Source organism: Scyliorhinus torazame, chromosome 1 (genome assembly GCF_047496885.1).
Source record: "Scyliorhinus torazame isolate Kashiwa2021f chromosome 1, sScyTor2.1, whole genome shotgun sequence".
Taxonomy (NCBI): Eukaryota; Metazoa; Chordata; class Chondrichthyes; order Carcharhiniformes; family Scyliorhinidae; genus Scyliorhinus; species Scyliorhinus torazame.
The window spans coordinates 406,776,206-406,790,769 of NC_092707.1; the positions used below are offsets into that span (position 1 = coordinate 406,776,206).

Genomic DNA, 14,564 nt, shown 5'->3' on the forward strand with positions numbered 1-14,564 from the left:
TCCTCTCCCTCCAATTCCAGCCTCCTCATTTCAATTTCCATCTTTTTGCTGCATCTCCAATTGTTCCATTTGTAACTTGCTTTTCGTTAACTCTACTGATTGTTGCCATGATCCAGACTGTGTTTCTGGCATTACTTTCACATTTAGATACTGAGCAATGGCTTCAGTTATCTCCACCTTCCTCCCTCGAGCTGGCAGGTTCTTCCACTCAAGAACATTTACATTTCAATAACTTTCAGAAACCTTCAGTCAGTTAATTCTTTATTTCTGGTTTCTCAGTGCACGTGTTTCACACAGCTAGCAACGAACCTTCACAAACCCCAAACCCCAAATGGCCATGGCTCGATGGCAGTATCAGCCTTTTTCGGATTGAATAATTGGCTCTTGATGCTACTGGTCAATTTGATTGATCCTTATTCACAGTAGCCACCTGGCCTCAATAACTCGGACAATGGCGTTGTTTCACACTGTCTCTGAATCTGATCTTAAAGAATTTTTCTGTTCACGATTTCAAACTCTGCCAAGTCGCGGGATTCTCCATTGCGCCACACCACACCCTCGCTGGTGGTGGGATTCTCTGTCTTGCCAGCCAGCCAATGGGGTTCCCCATCGTGGGCAGCCCCTCGCCGTCGGGAAATCACCGGGCGTGCGTGCACTACCGGCGCAGCGGAGAATCCCGACAATGGAGAATCCAACCCATGGTGTGTCTTTCCCAATGGTCTCCTTGACGGATCAAAAAGAGTTCATTGTGAGAACAGCATGTCTGAAACTACTTACTCACACAAACGCAGAGGCTTATATTAACTGAACTTAACAAACTTTCAATGAAAATCCAGTCTAATATGATTATTGATTCATTAATTATAACTCAATCAAGGCTCATTACTTATACAATCATCTGTTTCAAGACTCGTTGCTACTTCAATGCAATCATTGATTATATACCAAAAGAGAAAATGCTGGAAAATCTCAGGCGGTCTGGCAGAATCTGTAGGCAGAGAAAAGAACAAGCGTTTCGAGTCCAGAGGACCCTTTGTCAAAGCTGATTAATACATGTGGGTAATACAGAATGCAAATTGGCTCCAATTTAGCCTTGTGTGTTAGTATCAAAATGGCTTCCCTGACCTTGTTAGTTATTAACATGGATACAATATAGAAATGATCAGGTAAACTAGAATCTAACCACCCATGATTACTTACATCTAAAAAGGTATTTTGTCATCAAACCTTGAAGACATTTGGCAGACAATTCTTAAAGAATTCCCGACGAGTTGCAATGAAAGAAGTCATTCAAGTTTCAGCCGTGATCCAAGGAGGGATTAGAGCAAGCTAGATAAACAGATTATGGAGAAAGGAATCGAAGGATAAGCTGACATGGTGCAGCAAAGAGGTGTGGGAGGGAGCCCTTGTGGAGCACAGACCTGTGAAGCTGAATGGCCTGTTTCTGTGCTGGTAATGTGTAATTGGCTAACAAAGTGACTTCTGGAAATGCAACACTTTCTTTAACACACTCATAGTCCTGGTACGACGTTGGAACCATGGTCTGCCTTAATTTAACCTGGCTGAGAGAAGGGCAATGTGACCACTAGCTTGGCTCAGGAGCAGCTGTAGGTCTTTTCGGTCAGATTAGTCAGCTGACTTCCAACTTGCCAACGTCGAGAGCCACGGGAATAGTTCCCAACACAGGATGTGCTTCAGAAGGGGAGTCAGCATAGGGGATGGCGGGCCTCCTTTCTTCTGCGCCGGCCCCTGTAGCCCTGCGCCATGTTGCATCAGGGCCGGCACGGAGAAGGGAGCCACTGCGCATGTGCGCGTTGGCGCCAGTGCCACTGCATATGCACAGACCCCGCGGCGCCCAGTTGATGTCGGGATCAGCAGCTGGAGCGGAGAGGGTGGCTCCAGTGCCCTGCTGTCCCCCTGGAGGGTCCTGCCCAGGATGTCCTGTCTCAGTCTGCAGCAGTCCCTGGATCAATCATCATCAAGGGGCCCCACACCTCAGGAAGGACATACTGGCACTGGAGTGGGTCCAGCAGAGATTCACACGGATGATCGCAGGAATGGTAGGCCTAACATACGATGAACGTCTGAGGATCCTGGGATTATATTCATTGGAGTTTAGGAGGTTGAGGGGAGACCTAATAGAAACTTACAAGATAATGAATGGCTTAGATAGGGTGGATGTAGGGAAGTTGTTTCCATTAGCAGGGGAGACTAGGACCCGGGGGGCACAGCCTTAGAATAAAAGGGAGTCACTTTAGAACAGAGATGAGGAGAAATTTCTTCAGCCAGAGAGTGGTGGGTCTGTGGAATTCATTGCCACAGAGGGCGGTGGAGGCCGGGACGTTGAGTGTCTTTAAGACAAAAGTTGATAAATTCTCGATTTCTCGAGGAATTAAGGGCTATGGAGAGAGAGCGGGTAAATGGAGTTGAAATCAGCCCTGATTGAATGGTGGAGTGGATTCGATGGGCCGAATGGCCTTACGTCCACTCCTATGTCTTATGGTCTTATGGTCTTAAGGAGGCCCAGAATGTAAATAAGTGAGGTCAGGGATTGCCAGGGCAAATCAGAAATCAGACAGACCCAGCAAGGTGGGTCGGTTGGGGGTAGGTTGCTCTTGGGCACAAGGGGGGTCTTTCCTTAAGGGCAGCCCATGCTGTTGGGGGGGGGCTCTCTGTGCGTCACAGAGTTCCCAATCAGGAGGGTCACCCCACCATACCTGAGTCCACAGGGGTGCAGCCAGGGTAATGAATGAATGTTATTCTGACTTTACAGATACATCTACCTCCCAGCCCACTCCTGGGCAGAGATTTCTTCACTCGGAGGCCTGTGAGTGTTTGAAATTCTCTACCTCAGAGTGATGCAGGTGCTCATTTGTTGAATATATTCAAGAGAAAGAACAACAGTTTTGTTACCAAGTGAATGAAGGGATATGAGGATAGTTTCAGAATAATGAAGTTGAAATAGAAGAACAACCGTGACCTTTATAGAATGGCAGAAGAGCTGCATGTTTTATGTTGTTCTGTTTATATCAGGGTCTCGCAGGGTCAGCTGATTTGCACACCCATCACAGCAGTGAATTGGGTAAATCCTGTCTTAAATGGGTGTTAGAGATGGATATGGGTTCCATCTGTGGATACCAGGTACCAATCTCTCCAGTTGACCCTGAACTATTGTTGCAAGTGACAGGAATGTGCAGCAGCTAATTTTCTCCCCCTATTCCTGCTGGAAACCCAGTGTAGGTGGGAATTGCATCGCTCTTATGATAATTAAGCTAATAGAAGGAAATGCGCTTTAGGTCAGTGTTAATAGAAGAGTGCAGAGTCCACTGTGCTAATTTTATGGTATGGTTTAACCAAATAAAAATCCTGCCCAAGAGGAAGTGAACAGAGATTGAGGAGATAGCTCAGTGGGGCATATTCTCCAAATGTCAAAGTTTAAGTTCAAACATTTTGGATATCCAAACTAAACTCAGGGTGCTATTTTTAAGCTGACATTAGCCTAAACATTCACAATAATCCCTGTGTTAAAGAAAAGTGGATGTGAGAAATGAGAGGCTTTGATTGCATCAGTGTCATGTTGGCAAAGTGATGGATCTCATCTCTCTTTCGTATCATTAGCAGAATTCACTAAGTTCGATATCAGGGGCGAAATTCTCCCAAAACGGCGCAAATCAGTCGGGCATCGCGCCGCCCCAAAGGTGCGGAAACCTTAAGGGGCTCGGCCCGCGCCGGACGAATTTCCGCCCCGCCAGCTGGCGGAAAAGACCTTTGGTGCCCCGCCAGCTGGCGCGGAAATGACATCTCCGGGCGGCGCATGCGCAGGAGCGTCAGCGGCCTCTGACGGCATTCCCGTGCATGCGCAGTGGAGAGAGTCTCTTCCGCCTCCGCCATGGTGGAGACCGTGGCGAAGGCGGAAGGAAAAGAGTGCCCCCACGGCACAGGCCCGCCCGCGGATCGGTGGGCCCTGATCGCGGGCCAGGCCACCGTGGGGGCACCCCCCCGGGGCCAGATCGCCCCGCACCCCCCGCAGGACCCCGGAGCCCGCCCGCACCGCCTTGTCCCGGCGGTAAGGTAGGTGGTTTAATCTACGCCGGCGGGACAGGCATTTTAGCGGCGGGACTTCGGCCCATCCGGGCCGGAGAATCGCCGGGGGGGGCCCGCCAACCGGCGCGCCGCGATTCCCGCCCCCGCCGAATATCCGGTGGTGGAGAATTCGGCAACCCGCGGGGGCGGGATTCACGCCAGCCCCTGGCGATTCTCCGACCCGGCGGGGGGGTCGGAGAATCTCACCCCAGAGCAATCAATTGCTTTCATTTCACCTATTAGACTTTTCAACTTGTTAACTTCATCCATTTCCAGGCACAGCACCTTTCCAGCTTCCCGGAGGGGCAGATGTGAAATATGTAAAATTATATCGCCCACAACAGTAATCAGTGCATCCAGTTGGACAAATTTCTCACTGCGACTCTTTAACACTTCCACTTTACCATACAGTTCATTCAGAACAGTCGTGCCCGTTTTCAGTTTACAGTCTGTTTCAAAGAGTTTCGCAAGTAGCTTTCGCTGATTCGTCAGTTCATCATCCGAAGCTTGTATCTCTTTTTCATTCTGGGTAATTTCTGCCATTTTCGATTCAATGTTGCGCAGACAAGCTTTCAAAACTGATTCACATTTTGAAACGTTCTCCTTCTGCGAGAGCACGTGATCATGGGCTGAATTCTGAGCCTCCCCAGCTTGTTGTCTGCTAACTTCACAGCCAGCAATTGTTGCTGCTCCTGGAAACAATTTTTTTTTCAAAATTAAATCCTGTTTTTCAAATTCTCTTAATTATGCTCAAAGTTCTTCCAATATTCCCCCTAATACTTCTATTAATCATCTTCAATCAATGCCCGCTGGCCATTCCATTAGGGGAAACATGTTTCCCTGCCTACTCTAATAATAATAATCTTTATTATTGTCACAAGTAGGCTTACATTAACACTGCGATGAATTTACTGTGAAAATCCCCTAGTCGCCAGATTATGACACCTGTTTGGGTACACAGCGGGAGAATTCAGAATGTCCAATTCATCTAACAAGCACGTCTTTCGGGACTTGTGGGAGGAAACCGGGGCACCTGGAGGAAACCCACACAGACACGCGGAGAACGTGCAGACTCTGCACAGACAGTGTCCCAAGCCGGGAATCGAACCTGGGACCCTGGCGCTATGAAGCAACAGAGCTAACCGCTGTGCTACTATGCCTCCCCTTTATTTAGGCTGCTTGTAATTTTGCACACCTCAATCAAATCACGCCTCTGCCTCCTCTGTTCTAACGAAAACAACCCTAACCTACGTAACTGTTCCTCACATCTGGAAACATTCTTGTAAACCTTCGCTGCACTCTCCCCAGAGCAATGGTCTCCTTCCTGTAATGTGCTGAGTAGAACTGTATGCAAAATTCCAGCTGTGGCGTCACCACCATTTCACACGGTTCCATCATTATGAAAAAATGAAAATCGCTTATCGTCACAAGTAGGCTTCAAATGAAGTTACTGTGTAAAGCCCCTAGTCACCACATTCCGGCACCTGTTCGGGGAGGCTGGTACAGGAATTGAACCGTGCTGCTGGCCTGCCTTGGTCTGCTTTCAAAGCCAGCAACTTAGCCCTGTGCTAAACAGCCCCTTTACACCTTTGCTTTTGTATTCTATACCTCATCCCATAAAGGAAGGCATTCCATCTGCTTTCTTTACCACCTTAACCACCTGTCCTGCCATGTTTAAGGATCTGTGGACATGCACTCCAATGTTTCCTCTTCCTCTACCCCTCTCAACATGATTCCATTTATTGAGCATTCCCTTGCTTTGTTTGGCCTTCCCAAATGCATCACCTCACACTTCTCCGCATTGAACTCCATTTGCCATTTCCCACCCACTTAACCAAACCATTGATACCATTCTGGAGACAACAGCTGTCCTCGTCACTGTCATCGCCACAGCCAATTGTTGAGTCATCCAAACATGTCTTCCCACATTTCAGCCCAAACCATTAATATTTACCACAAACAGTGGAGGGCTCAACACCGAATCCTGTGGCAATGGCAGTGAAAACTGCTTTCCATTTCCTAAAACATCCATCAGTCAGAGAACCACAGAAAAGTTATGGGCCGGAAAAAAAGGCCATTCAGCCCATTGAGGCAGCTTTACCAACAAAGAGAAAACATACACTCGCTGTTCATTTTAATCCCACTTTCCAGTACCTGGTCTGAGCTTGCAGGGGACAGCACAAAATGTTCAGATCCAGGGGCGGGATTCTCCCCTACCCGGCGGGGCGGGGGGTCCCGGCGGGATGGAGTGACGGGAACCACTCCGGCGTCGGGCCTCCCCAAAGGTGCGGAGGGGCCAGGCCCTCACCTTGAGGGGCTAAGCCCGCGCCGGAGTGGTTTCCACTCCGCCGGCTGGCGGGAAAGGCCTTCGCCGGGCGACGGAGCGCGGGAGCGTCAATGGCCGCTCACGGCCTCTCCGCGATTTAACGGCTTCATCAGGCTCTCACGTAAGTGCAACGCGAGCGTAAAACTGCGCCGATTATTATTCTAGTGACCTTTCCTACATTCCTCTCCTGCTGGGCCTCTGCTTTCTTGGATGGCCCTGACACTGGAGAGGAAAGCCTGGACTAGTACTTTGGGTGGGTGGACAGTCATCATTGCCAAGTGGAATAATCCTTACCCTCACAAACACACATTGACTATTTGAAAATGAAAAATGAAAATGAAAATGAAAATCGCTTATTATCACAAGTAGGCTTCAAATGAAGTTACTGTGAAAAGCCCCTAGTCGCTGAAGGGGACTGAAGCGGAGACCCGACAACGAGGCCCATGTAGCCACCCGGGCTGTCATTGAGTGGTGCATTGGAGTCCTCAAAATGCAGTTCCGATGCCCCGACCCCTCTGGTGGTTGGTTCCCTGCAGTATAATCCCCAGAGGGTGCTGCTTTGTGGTGGTCTGCTGTGTCCTCCACAACCTGGCACAACAGCGGGGCAACCTGCTGGAGGTGGATGAACATGTGCTCACCTCCGAGGATCAGGTAACTCGCTGAGAGCAAAGTGCTGGTGCTCTTCAATCTAGGCTGACCCCTACTTGCCTGCTGAGCGCTCGCTCACACCCATCACCCGCACGTGGTATGCCTGGGGGTGAGGCGGGGGTGGGGGGGGTGGGGAAGGCATCCAGGACCTCCATGTCTGGGGAGCTGGGGCATGGGATTGGTGCCCGGCCCGCATTGTGGACGAAAGTGTCAGCATTTTTTATTCATCAAAATGTCTGTCCCCACCTGCCCCATTCCCTTGATGGTGCCGCCCCACTCTCCCCACCTCTACCAGCCTCTCCACCCACCCCATCTCCCTCCTCAATGCACCTCCCCCCCTTGCCCCCTCCCACCCTGTGCCCGCTCAGTGATCTGTGATCTGCTTGGCCTTCCGTGCTCTATAGCCGCGTCTAGGTGATTCCCCAGGATGCACATCAGAGGTGGAGGCAGCCTCCTGTTTCCCATGGCCTTCGATGCCCCTGGCAGTCATCCTCTGGGGCCCTGGGGCTGGAGGGCCCCGGCACACTTGCCGCTGGCACATGCCCCACCCTGCCACCCTGTTCTGGGTGTAGGAGAACCCAGAACAAAGCTGTGTGCTCTCTCCCTCCGCCTGGCTGGCCTCTCTGTCCTGTAATGGACAAATGAGTAGATATGTCTGAAGATAGCTTCAGTCAGGAGCTTGACGCAACTGTGTGCAGCTGATGAGACACAGCACACCGATTTCACTGAGCCCTGAAATGAACCCGATGGGTAGCAGCTGAGGGCCATTGTGACCTTCAAAGCTACTGACAGGGGGCGCTGGCCCACGCATCTGGAGGTGATTTTCGGCTTATTGTTGGCGCTGTGTCCCTTGAAGGGAGCAGCCTCCTGGACCTTGGATATTTGGAGGTAGTTTTAAGGGCTGCCTAGACACACTTGCCACTGGGTAATGGCATTGCCGGCGGTCCCTGCTGATCCCACACTAACTGAGCCCGCGCGCCTCCTTTCAGAGGTCTCCCCTTGAGTAGACACAGGGGTCTGTGGTTGCCTGTGATCACCTAGACTCCTTTCCCTCCACCCTCTCTTCACAGTAACTTCATTGTTTTTGACACAAATACAGATTATTATTAAAGAACTAGAATAACTAGGGCTGTACTCGGTCAGTCTGAGGAGATTGCTGGGGTTTGTTAATGTTGAAAGGAAAAGAGACATTATCAATGGATTATTCCTGTTGTAGGTCAATCAATGAAAACCATAGAACCCCCACAGTGCAGAAGAGGCCATTTGGGCCACTGTGTCTACACTGACCCTCTGAAAGAGCACCCCACCTAGGCCCACACTCTGCACTATTCCCATAATCACCTAACCTGCACATCCCTGGACACAAATGGACAATTTATCATGGCCTATCCACCTAACCCTCACATCTTTGGACTGTGGGAGGAAACCAGAGCACCCGGAGGAACCCCACGCAGACGCTCGGAGGAAATGTAAATTCCGCACAGTCACCTGAGGCCGGAATTGAACTCGGGACCCTGGCGCTGTGAGGCGGCAGTGCTAACCACTGTGCCACCGTGCGCCCTGCACAGGTCACAGAAACAGGGCAAGACGTCAAAACGAGCAAGGCCAAATCAGAAGAAAGTTTAATGAAAACTGCTTTTGAAATGTGCAAAGCATCATTGCATTCGACACATTTACAGCGGAAAGAGGTCATTTGATGCTTGCGGCTGTGCCAATTCTTCATCAGAATAATTTGCCGCTGAGTGAAGCTGAGCAACTGCAGCGCTTAAAAGGCAAGGTGGATGAACGTGAAGAAAATGGTGAAGCAACATGAACATCATGTCATCCCTCAAAACTGCTAACCACCCAATTTCCCTTCCTGCTACCAGAGTTCAATTTGTTCCGAGGAAGAGTCCCACAGACTGGAAACATTAACCCTGGTTCTCTCCCCACAGATGGTGCCAGTCCTGCTGAATATTTCCAGCATTTTCTGTTTTTAATTCAGATTTCAGTATTTTGCTTTTGTATTAATGCACAGGACATTAAGTAGTCAACAATTGGGCCTGAATTTTACTTTCAGGCAAGTGCACAACCCAGCCGATTGTAAAATATTGGCAAATAATTTACACAATAAACATTGCAATGAAGATACTGTGAAAATCCCCGAGTGGCTGTGGGGTTATTTGTGCAGCTAAATTCAGGAGAGGGAGTCACTCGTTAGGTGGCTCTCCTCCCGTGGACCCGAAAAATAGCCACTTTTCAAAGATAACTCGCCAAAAAAGTCACAGTAACTCATTCCTCAAACTTAGTAAGTCAGAGGAAGGAAGAACGAGAGAGGGAATATAAGGAAAAATGCCCGGAAAAGCCAAACTAGAGGCCAAGCAGAGACCAGGGGCGGGATTCTCCGACCTCCCGCCGGGTCGGAGAATCGCCGGGGGCTGGCGTGAATCCCGCCCCCGCCTGTTGCCGAATTCTCCACCACCGGATATTCGGCGGGGGCGGGAATCGCGGCGCGCCGGTTGGCGGGCCACCCCCCGCGATTCTCCGGCCCGGATGGGCCGAAGTCCCGCCGCTAAAATGCCTGTCCCGCTGGCGTAGATTAAACTACCTACCTTACCGGCGGGACAAGGCGGCGCGGGCGGGCTCCGGGGTCCTGGCGGGGGGGCGCGGGGCGATCTGGCCCCGGGGGGGTGCCCCCACGGTGGCCTGGCCCGCGATCGGGGCCCACCGATCTGCGGGCGGCCCTGTGCCGTGGGGGCACTCTTTCCCTTCCGCCTCCGCCACGGTCTCCACCATGGCAGAGGCAGAAGAGACTCCCTCCACTGCGCATGCGCGGGAATGCCGTCAGCGGCCGCTGACGCTCCCGCGCATGCGCTGCCTGGAGATGTCATTTCTGCGCTAGCTGGCGGGGCACCAAAGGCCTTTCCCGCCAGCTGGCGGGGTGGAAATCAGTCCGGCGCGGGCCTAGCCCTTCAAGGTTAGGGCTCGGCCCCTCAAGATGCGGAGAATTCCGTACCTTTGGGGCGGCGCGATGCCGGACTGATTCGCGCCATTTTTGGCGCCAGTCGGCGGACATCGCGCCGATTGCGGAGAATCCCGCCTCAGGTGCGGGATTCTCCCCTAACCGGCAGGGCAGGCCGCACCATCGCCAAGGACTGGCGTGAACCACTCCGGCGTCGGGCCGCCCGGAAGGTGCGGAATCTTCTGGACAGGAGTGATGGCGCCGCGTCAACTGGCGCCGAAGGGCCTCCGCCGGCCGGTGCGAGTTGGCGCATGCTCGGGAGCGCCAGCGTGTGCTGGCGCGATCCCAGCGCATATGCAGTGGGGTTCTTCTCCTCGCGGGCCATGGTGGACCGTTACAGAGGCCGGCGCAGAGGGAAAGACTGCCCCCACGGCACACGCCCGCCCGCGGATCGGTGGGCCCCGATCGCGGGCCAGGACACCGTGGGGGCATCCCCTGGGGCCAGATCCCCCCGTGCCCCCCCATGGACTCCACAGGCCGTCCGCAGAGCCAGGCCCCGCTGGTTTGATTTACGCCGGCGGGACCGGCCGAAAACATCTGGCCGCTCGGCCCATCGCGGAGTGGAAAACCGCTGGGGGGAGGCCACGGCACTAAGGGACCACTAACAGGAGATAAAAGCGGAGGTAAAAGCGGACATTGAGGCCGCTGTGAAGGCCGCAGTGGCCGAGACCCTGGCCCAAATACAGCTCGCCCTGATCAGAGCGACCATCAAGGACATGGAAAAGGCCGCAGCCGCCCAGAGCGATCGGATCATGGCGCTGGAGAAATAGGTGGCGAGTTTGGTCGCGGCGCAGGGCAGTCTGAAGGGTAAAGTGGAGGATCAGGAGAACCGCTCAAGGAGGCAAAACCTGCGGATTGTGGGCCTACCGGAGGGGATCGAAGGCAGAGCTCCCACGGTCTACGTAGCCGAGATGCTGGGCAACCTGGTGGAGAGGGAAACTTTCCCCAACCCACCAGAAATGGACAGGGCACACCGATCGCTGCATCCGAAACTCAAAGCTGGGGAACAACCGAGGGCAGTAGCAGCCAAACTGCACCGGTACCAGGACCGGGAAAGAATCCTGTCCTGGGCCAGGCAGACCAAGCACTGCCAATGGGAAGGACATAGAATAAGAACATACCAGGCCATTGGGGCGGACATGACCAGGAGACGGGCTGAGTTCAACAGGGCAAAAGCAGCCCTGTACAAGTACGGCATGCGCTTTGGTATGCTGTACCCAGCGAAGCTCTGGGTCACATACAGAGGCAAAGAACACTTCTTTATACCCCCGGCCGAGGCAGACAAGTTTGTCATGGAATGCGGGCTGGAACAGTGACAACAGGGGAAGCAATAAGGGGCAAGGAATAACAGCTCACCAATGAGCTGACGAGGGAGGCGTAAGGAAACACCTCCCCGCCACCCCCCCTCGACCAAATGCACCCTGAGCAGCAAGCGGCAAGCCACCATCTGAGCGACCGCTTCACGCAGGAGTTTGTGATCTCGTTCGAGAGAATGACTGCAACGAAGAAGGGAAAGCGAAGAGACAATTGAGAGGAAAGCAGGGTGAGACCGGGGAATAACAGGCAATAACCACAAAGAGTGGGTGAGAGAGGAGCGAGACAGTAACTTCCGGGAAGGGGGGTCACCGCACAGCGGGAAAGTTAGTGCCGGGGGTATGCAGCCGAGCAAGGCAGCGGCGCACCCCCGACTGGGGGGGGACGGCGCCAGGCCCGGGGGGGTGGGGGGGGGGGGGGGGGTGGAACACACAACGAGGATGGGGGAGCAAAGGGGGATAGGAGCTGGGGGAATGGGGACAAAGGGGGGGAAAGTATGGGGAAGGGGGGACTGGGGGATTGGGGGGGACATAGGGAAGGGGGTGAAAAATAGGACGAGAGCAAGAGCAGCAATAAGGCTACAAAGGGCCACAACCAGGGGCCTGGAGAAAAGAACCACTGCAAGTAACCAACCAGTAAGATCGCTGGGTGAAGGGAGACCCCGGAATGCAGGGGCCTGTCCACGTGGCAGACACACAGTGGGCAGCCATGTTGGGTGCCCCCCGGAGAAAAGGAAACCCCGGAGCGCAGGGACCCGACCGCTTGGGGAGAGCAGTGACAGCAGCCATCTTGGACGGCCCCCTTACAAAGGGAAACCCCGGAGAGCAGGGGCGCGTCCACCAGGTAAGTATGGTTAATCCCGACTTCTGATTGCGGCTATGCCGAGGTAGGTCGCACGTTCGGCAGCTCCCGCCGGGAATGGACTTTTGGGCTCTTCAGAGGGGCCCCAACGGCAATTGTTCGACGGCTCCCAGTGTGGGAAGGTGACAGCAAGGTTTCCCCGACACGATATGGATTGGACCAGGAGTGGAGTGGTTAATAAAGTGATCCTGGTGCAGCGGAAAGTGCGAGGGAAGAAAAGCAAGATGGCGGCGGGTGGAGACCAAGCAGTGTGGACGCAGTGGTCGCAGGAGCAGCAGGAGTTCCTTAAACGCTGCTTTGAGGAGCTGAAGACAGAAATGCTGGTGCCAATGAAGGCGGCGATTGAGAAGCTTGTGGAGACCCAGAAGGCCCAGGGGGCGGCGATCCGGGGGGTGCGGCAAAAAGCCTCGGAGAACGCGGACGAGATCTTGGGCCTGGCGGTGAAGGTGGAGGCGCACGAGGCGCTGCACAAGAGGTGGCAGGAAAAATTTGAGGACCTGGAGAATAGGTCGAGGAGGAAGGATCTTCGGATTCTGGGTCTCTCCGAAGGACTGGAGGGGCCCCGATGCCGGGGCATATATGGGCACGATGCTCAATTCGCTGATGGGCGCGGGAGCTTTCCCGAGCTGGATGGGGTTCATCGGGTCCTGGCAAGGAGACCCAAGGCCAACGAGCCGCCAAGGGCTGTAGTGGTGAGGTTTCACCGCTTTATTGACAGAGAATGTGTCCTGAGATGGGCCAAGAAAGAGCGGAGCAGCAGGTGGGAGAACACGGAGATCCGAATCTACCAGGACTGGAGTGTGGAGGTGGCTAAGAAGAGGGCTGGTTTTAACCGGGCTAAGGCGGTTCTCCATCGGAAGGGGGTGAGGTTTGGGATGCTGCAGCCAGCGCGATTGTGGGTCACGTTCCAAGATCGGCACCACTATTTCGAAACGCCTGATGATACATGGAACTTTATCCAGTCTGAAAAGTTGGACTCAAACTGAGGGTTTGTCGTGGGGGGGGGGGGGGGATGTTTACTGTGTTTCCTGCGTTTGGGGAATGTTCTTTTGTTTTGGTGCTGGGTGGGGATGGGTGAATGAATTTGATGTGGGGGCTGTGGGAGAGTGTGGGCGTCGGTGTTGGAGGGGCAGGGCCCCGCGGCGGAAGAGGGGGGGTGGAGGCTCGGGGATGGGGAGTTGGGGTAAGGCCGCAAAAAGGAGCTGTGCCAGAGGGGGCGGGGCCAGCTCAGACGGAAAGTACGGGCTTTTTCCCGCGTTAGGGAAGGATGGGGGCGGGGCCGGGGGGAGGGGAGGGCAGTGCTGGAGAGGAGCGCACACTGACTGCCAGGGGGTGGGGGGATTCTCACACTGTGGGGTCGATGGAATGGCGGGAGAGGCCGGGGTCAGCAGGAGTCAGCTGACTTATGGGAGTGTCATGGGGGGAGCAAAATGACTAGATGAGAATCTAGTGGGGGGGAGGGGGGGAGGGAGGGAGTGGGGGGAACTGGGTTGCTGCTGCATTGGCCAAAGGGGAGCTGGAAGTAAGAGAGGTGATCGGGGCGGGGGGCCACCGCCTGGGATCTGGAGGGTGCGGGAGGCGCGGGCACGTGTCTGGCCTAGAAAAAGAGATGGCTAGTCGGCGGGGGGGGGGGGGGGGGGGGGGGGGGGGGTAGACCACCCGATCCGGCTGATAACTTGGAATGTGAGGGGCCTGAATGGGCCGGTCAAGAGGGCCCGGGTGTTCGCGCACTTAAAGGGACTGAAGGCAGACATGATTATGCTCCAGGAGACACATCTGAAGGTGGCAGATCAGGTCAGGCTGAGAAAGGGATGGGTAGGGCAGGTCTTTCATTCAGGGCTGGATGCGAAGAACAGAGGGGTTGCAATACTGGTGGGGAAGCGGGTATCGTTCGAGGCACTGAAAATTGTAGCGGATAATGGAGGTCGATACGTGATGGTGAGTGGTAGGTTGAATGGGGTGCGGGTGGTACTGGTGAATGTATATACCCCAAATTGGGATGATGCCGGATTTATGAAACGCATGCTGGGTCAGATTCCGGATCTGGAGGTAGGAAGCTCGATAATGGGGGGGGACCTCAACACGGTGCTGGACCCAGCACTGGACCGGTCTAGGTCCAGGACGGGTAAGAGGCCGGCTGCGGTCAAGGTGCTCAGGGGGTTTATGGACCAGATGGGGGGAGTGGACCCATGGAGGTTTGCCAGGCCGCAGGCCAGGGAATTTTCCTTTTTTCCCACGTCCATAGAGCCTACTCCCGGATAGATTTTTTCATTTTGAGTAGGGCGCTAATCCCGAAAGTGGAGGGAACGGAATATTCGGCCATAGCCATCT

At 54.0% G+C, this 14,564-nt stretch overlaps 1 protein-coding gene across 2 annotated transcripts in view; it reads right to left on the minus strand.

Annotated features, from left to right (window-relative positions):
* Positions 1–248: 248 nt before the first annotated feature.
* Positions 249–14,564, minus strand: part of LOC140428178 (uncharacterized) — a 59,751-nt gene continuing 45,435 nt past the window's right edge. The window contains exons 3-4 of one of the 2 annotated variants that reach the window (XM_072514353.1): positions 4,488–4,775; positions 249–723 (exon numbers count right to left, since the gene is read on the minus strand). In XM_072514353.1, coding sequence (XP_072370454.1) covers positions 656–723; positions 4,488–4,775 — 356 coding nt within the window. In that variant the 3' untranslated portion in view covers positions 249–655. Of the gene's footprint in view, positions 724–4,021; positions 4,776–14,564 lie in introns of those variants that run through there. The other variant, XM_072514345.1, reaches the window with a different exon arrangement.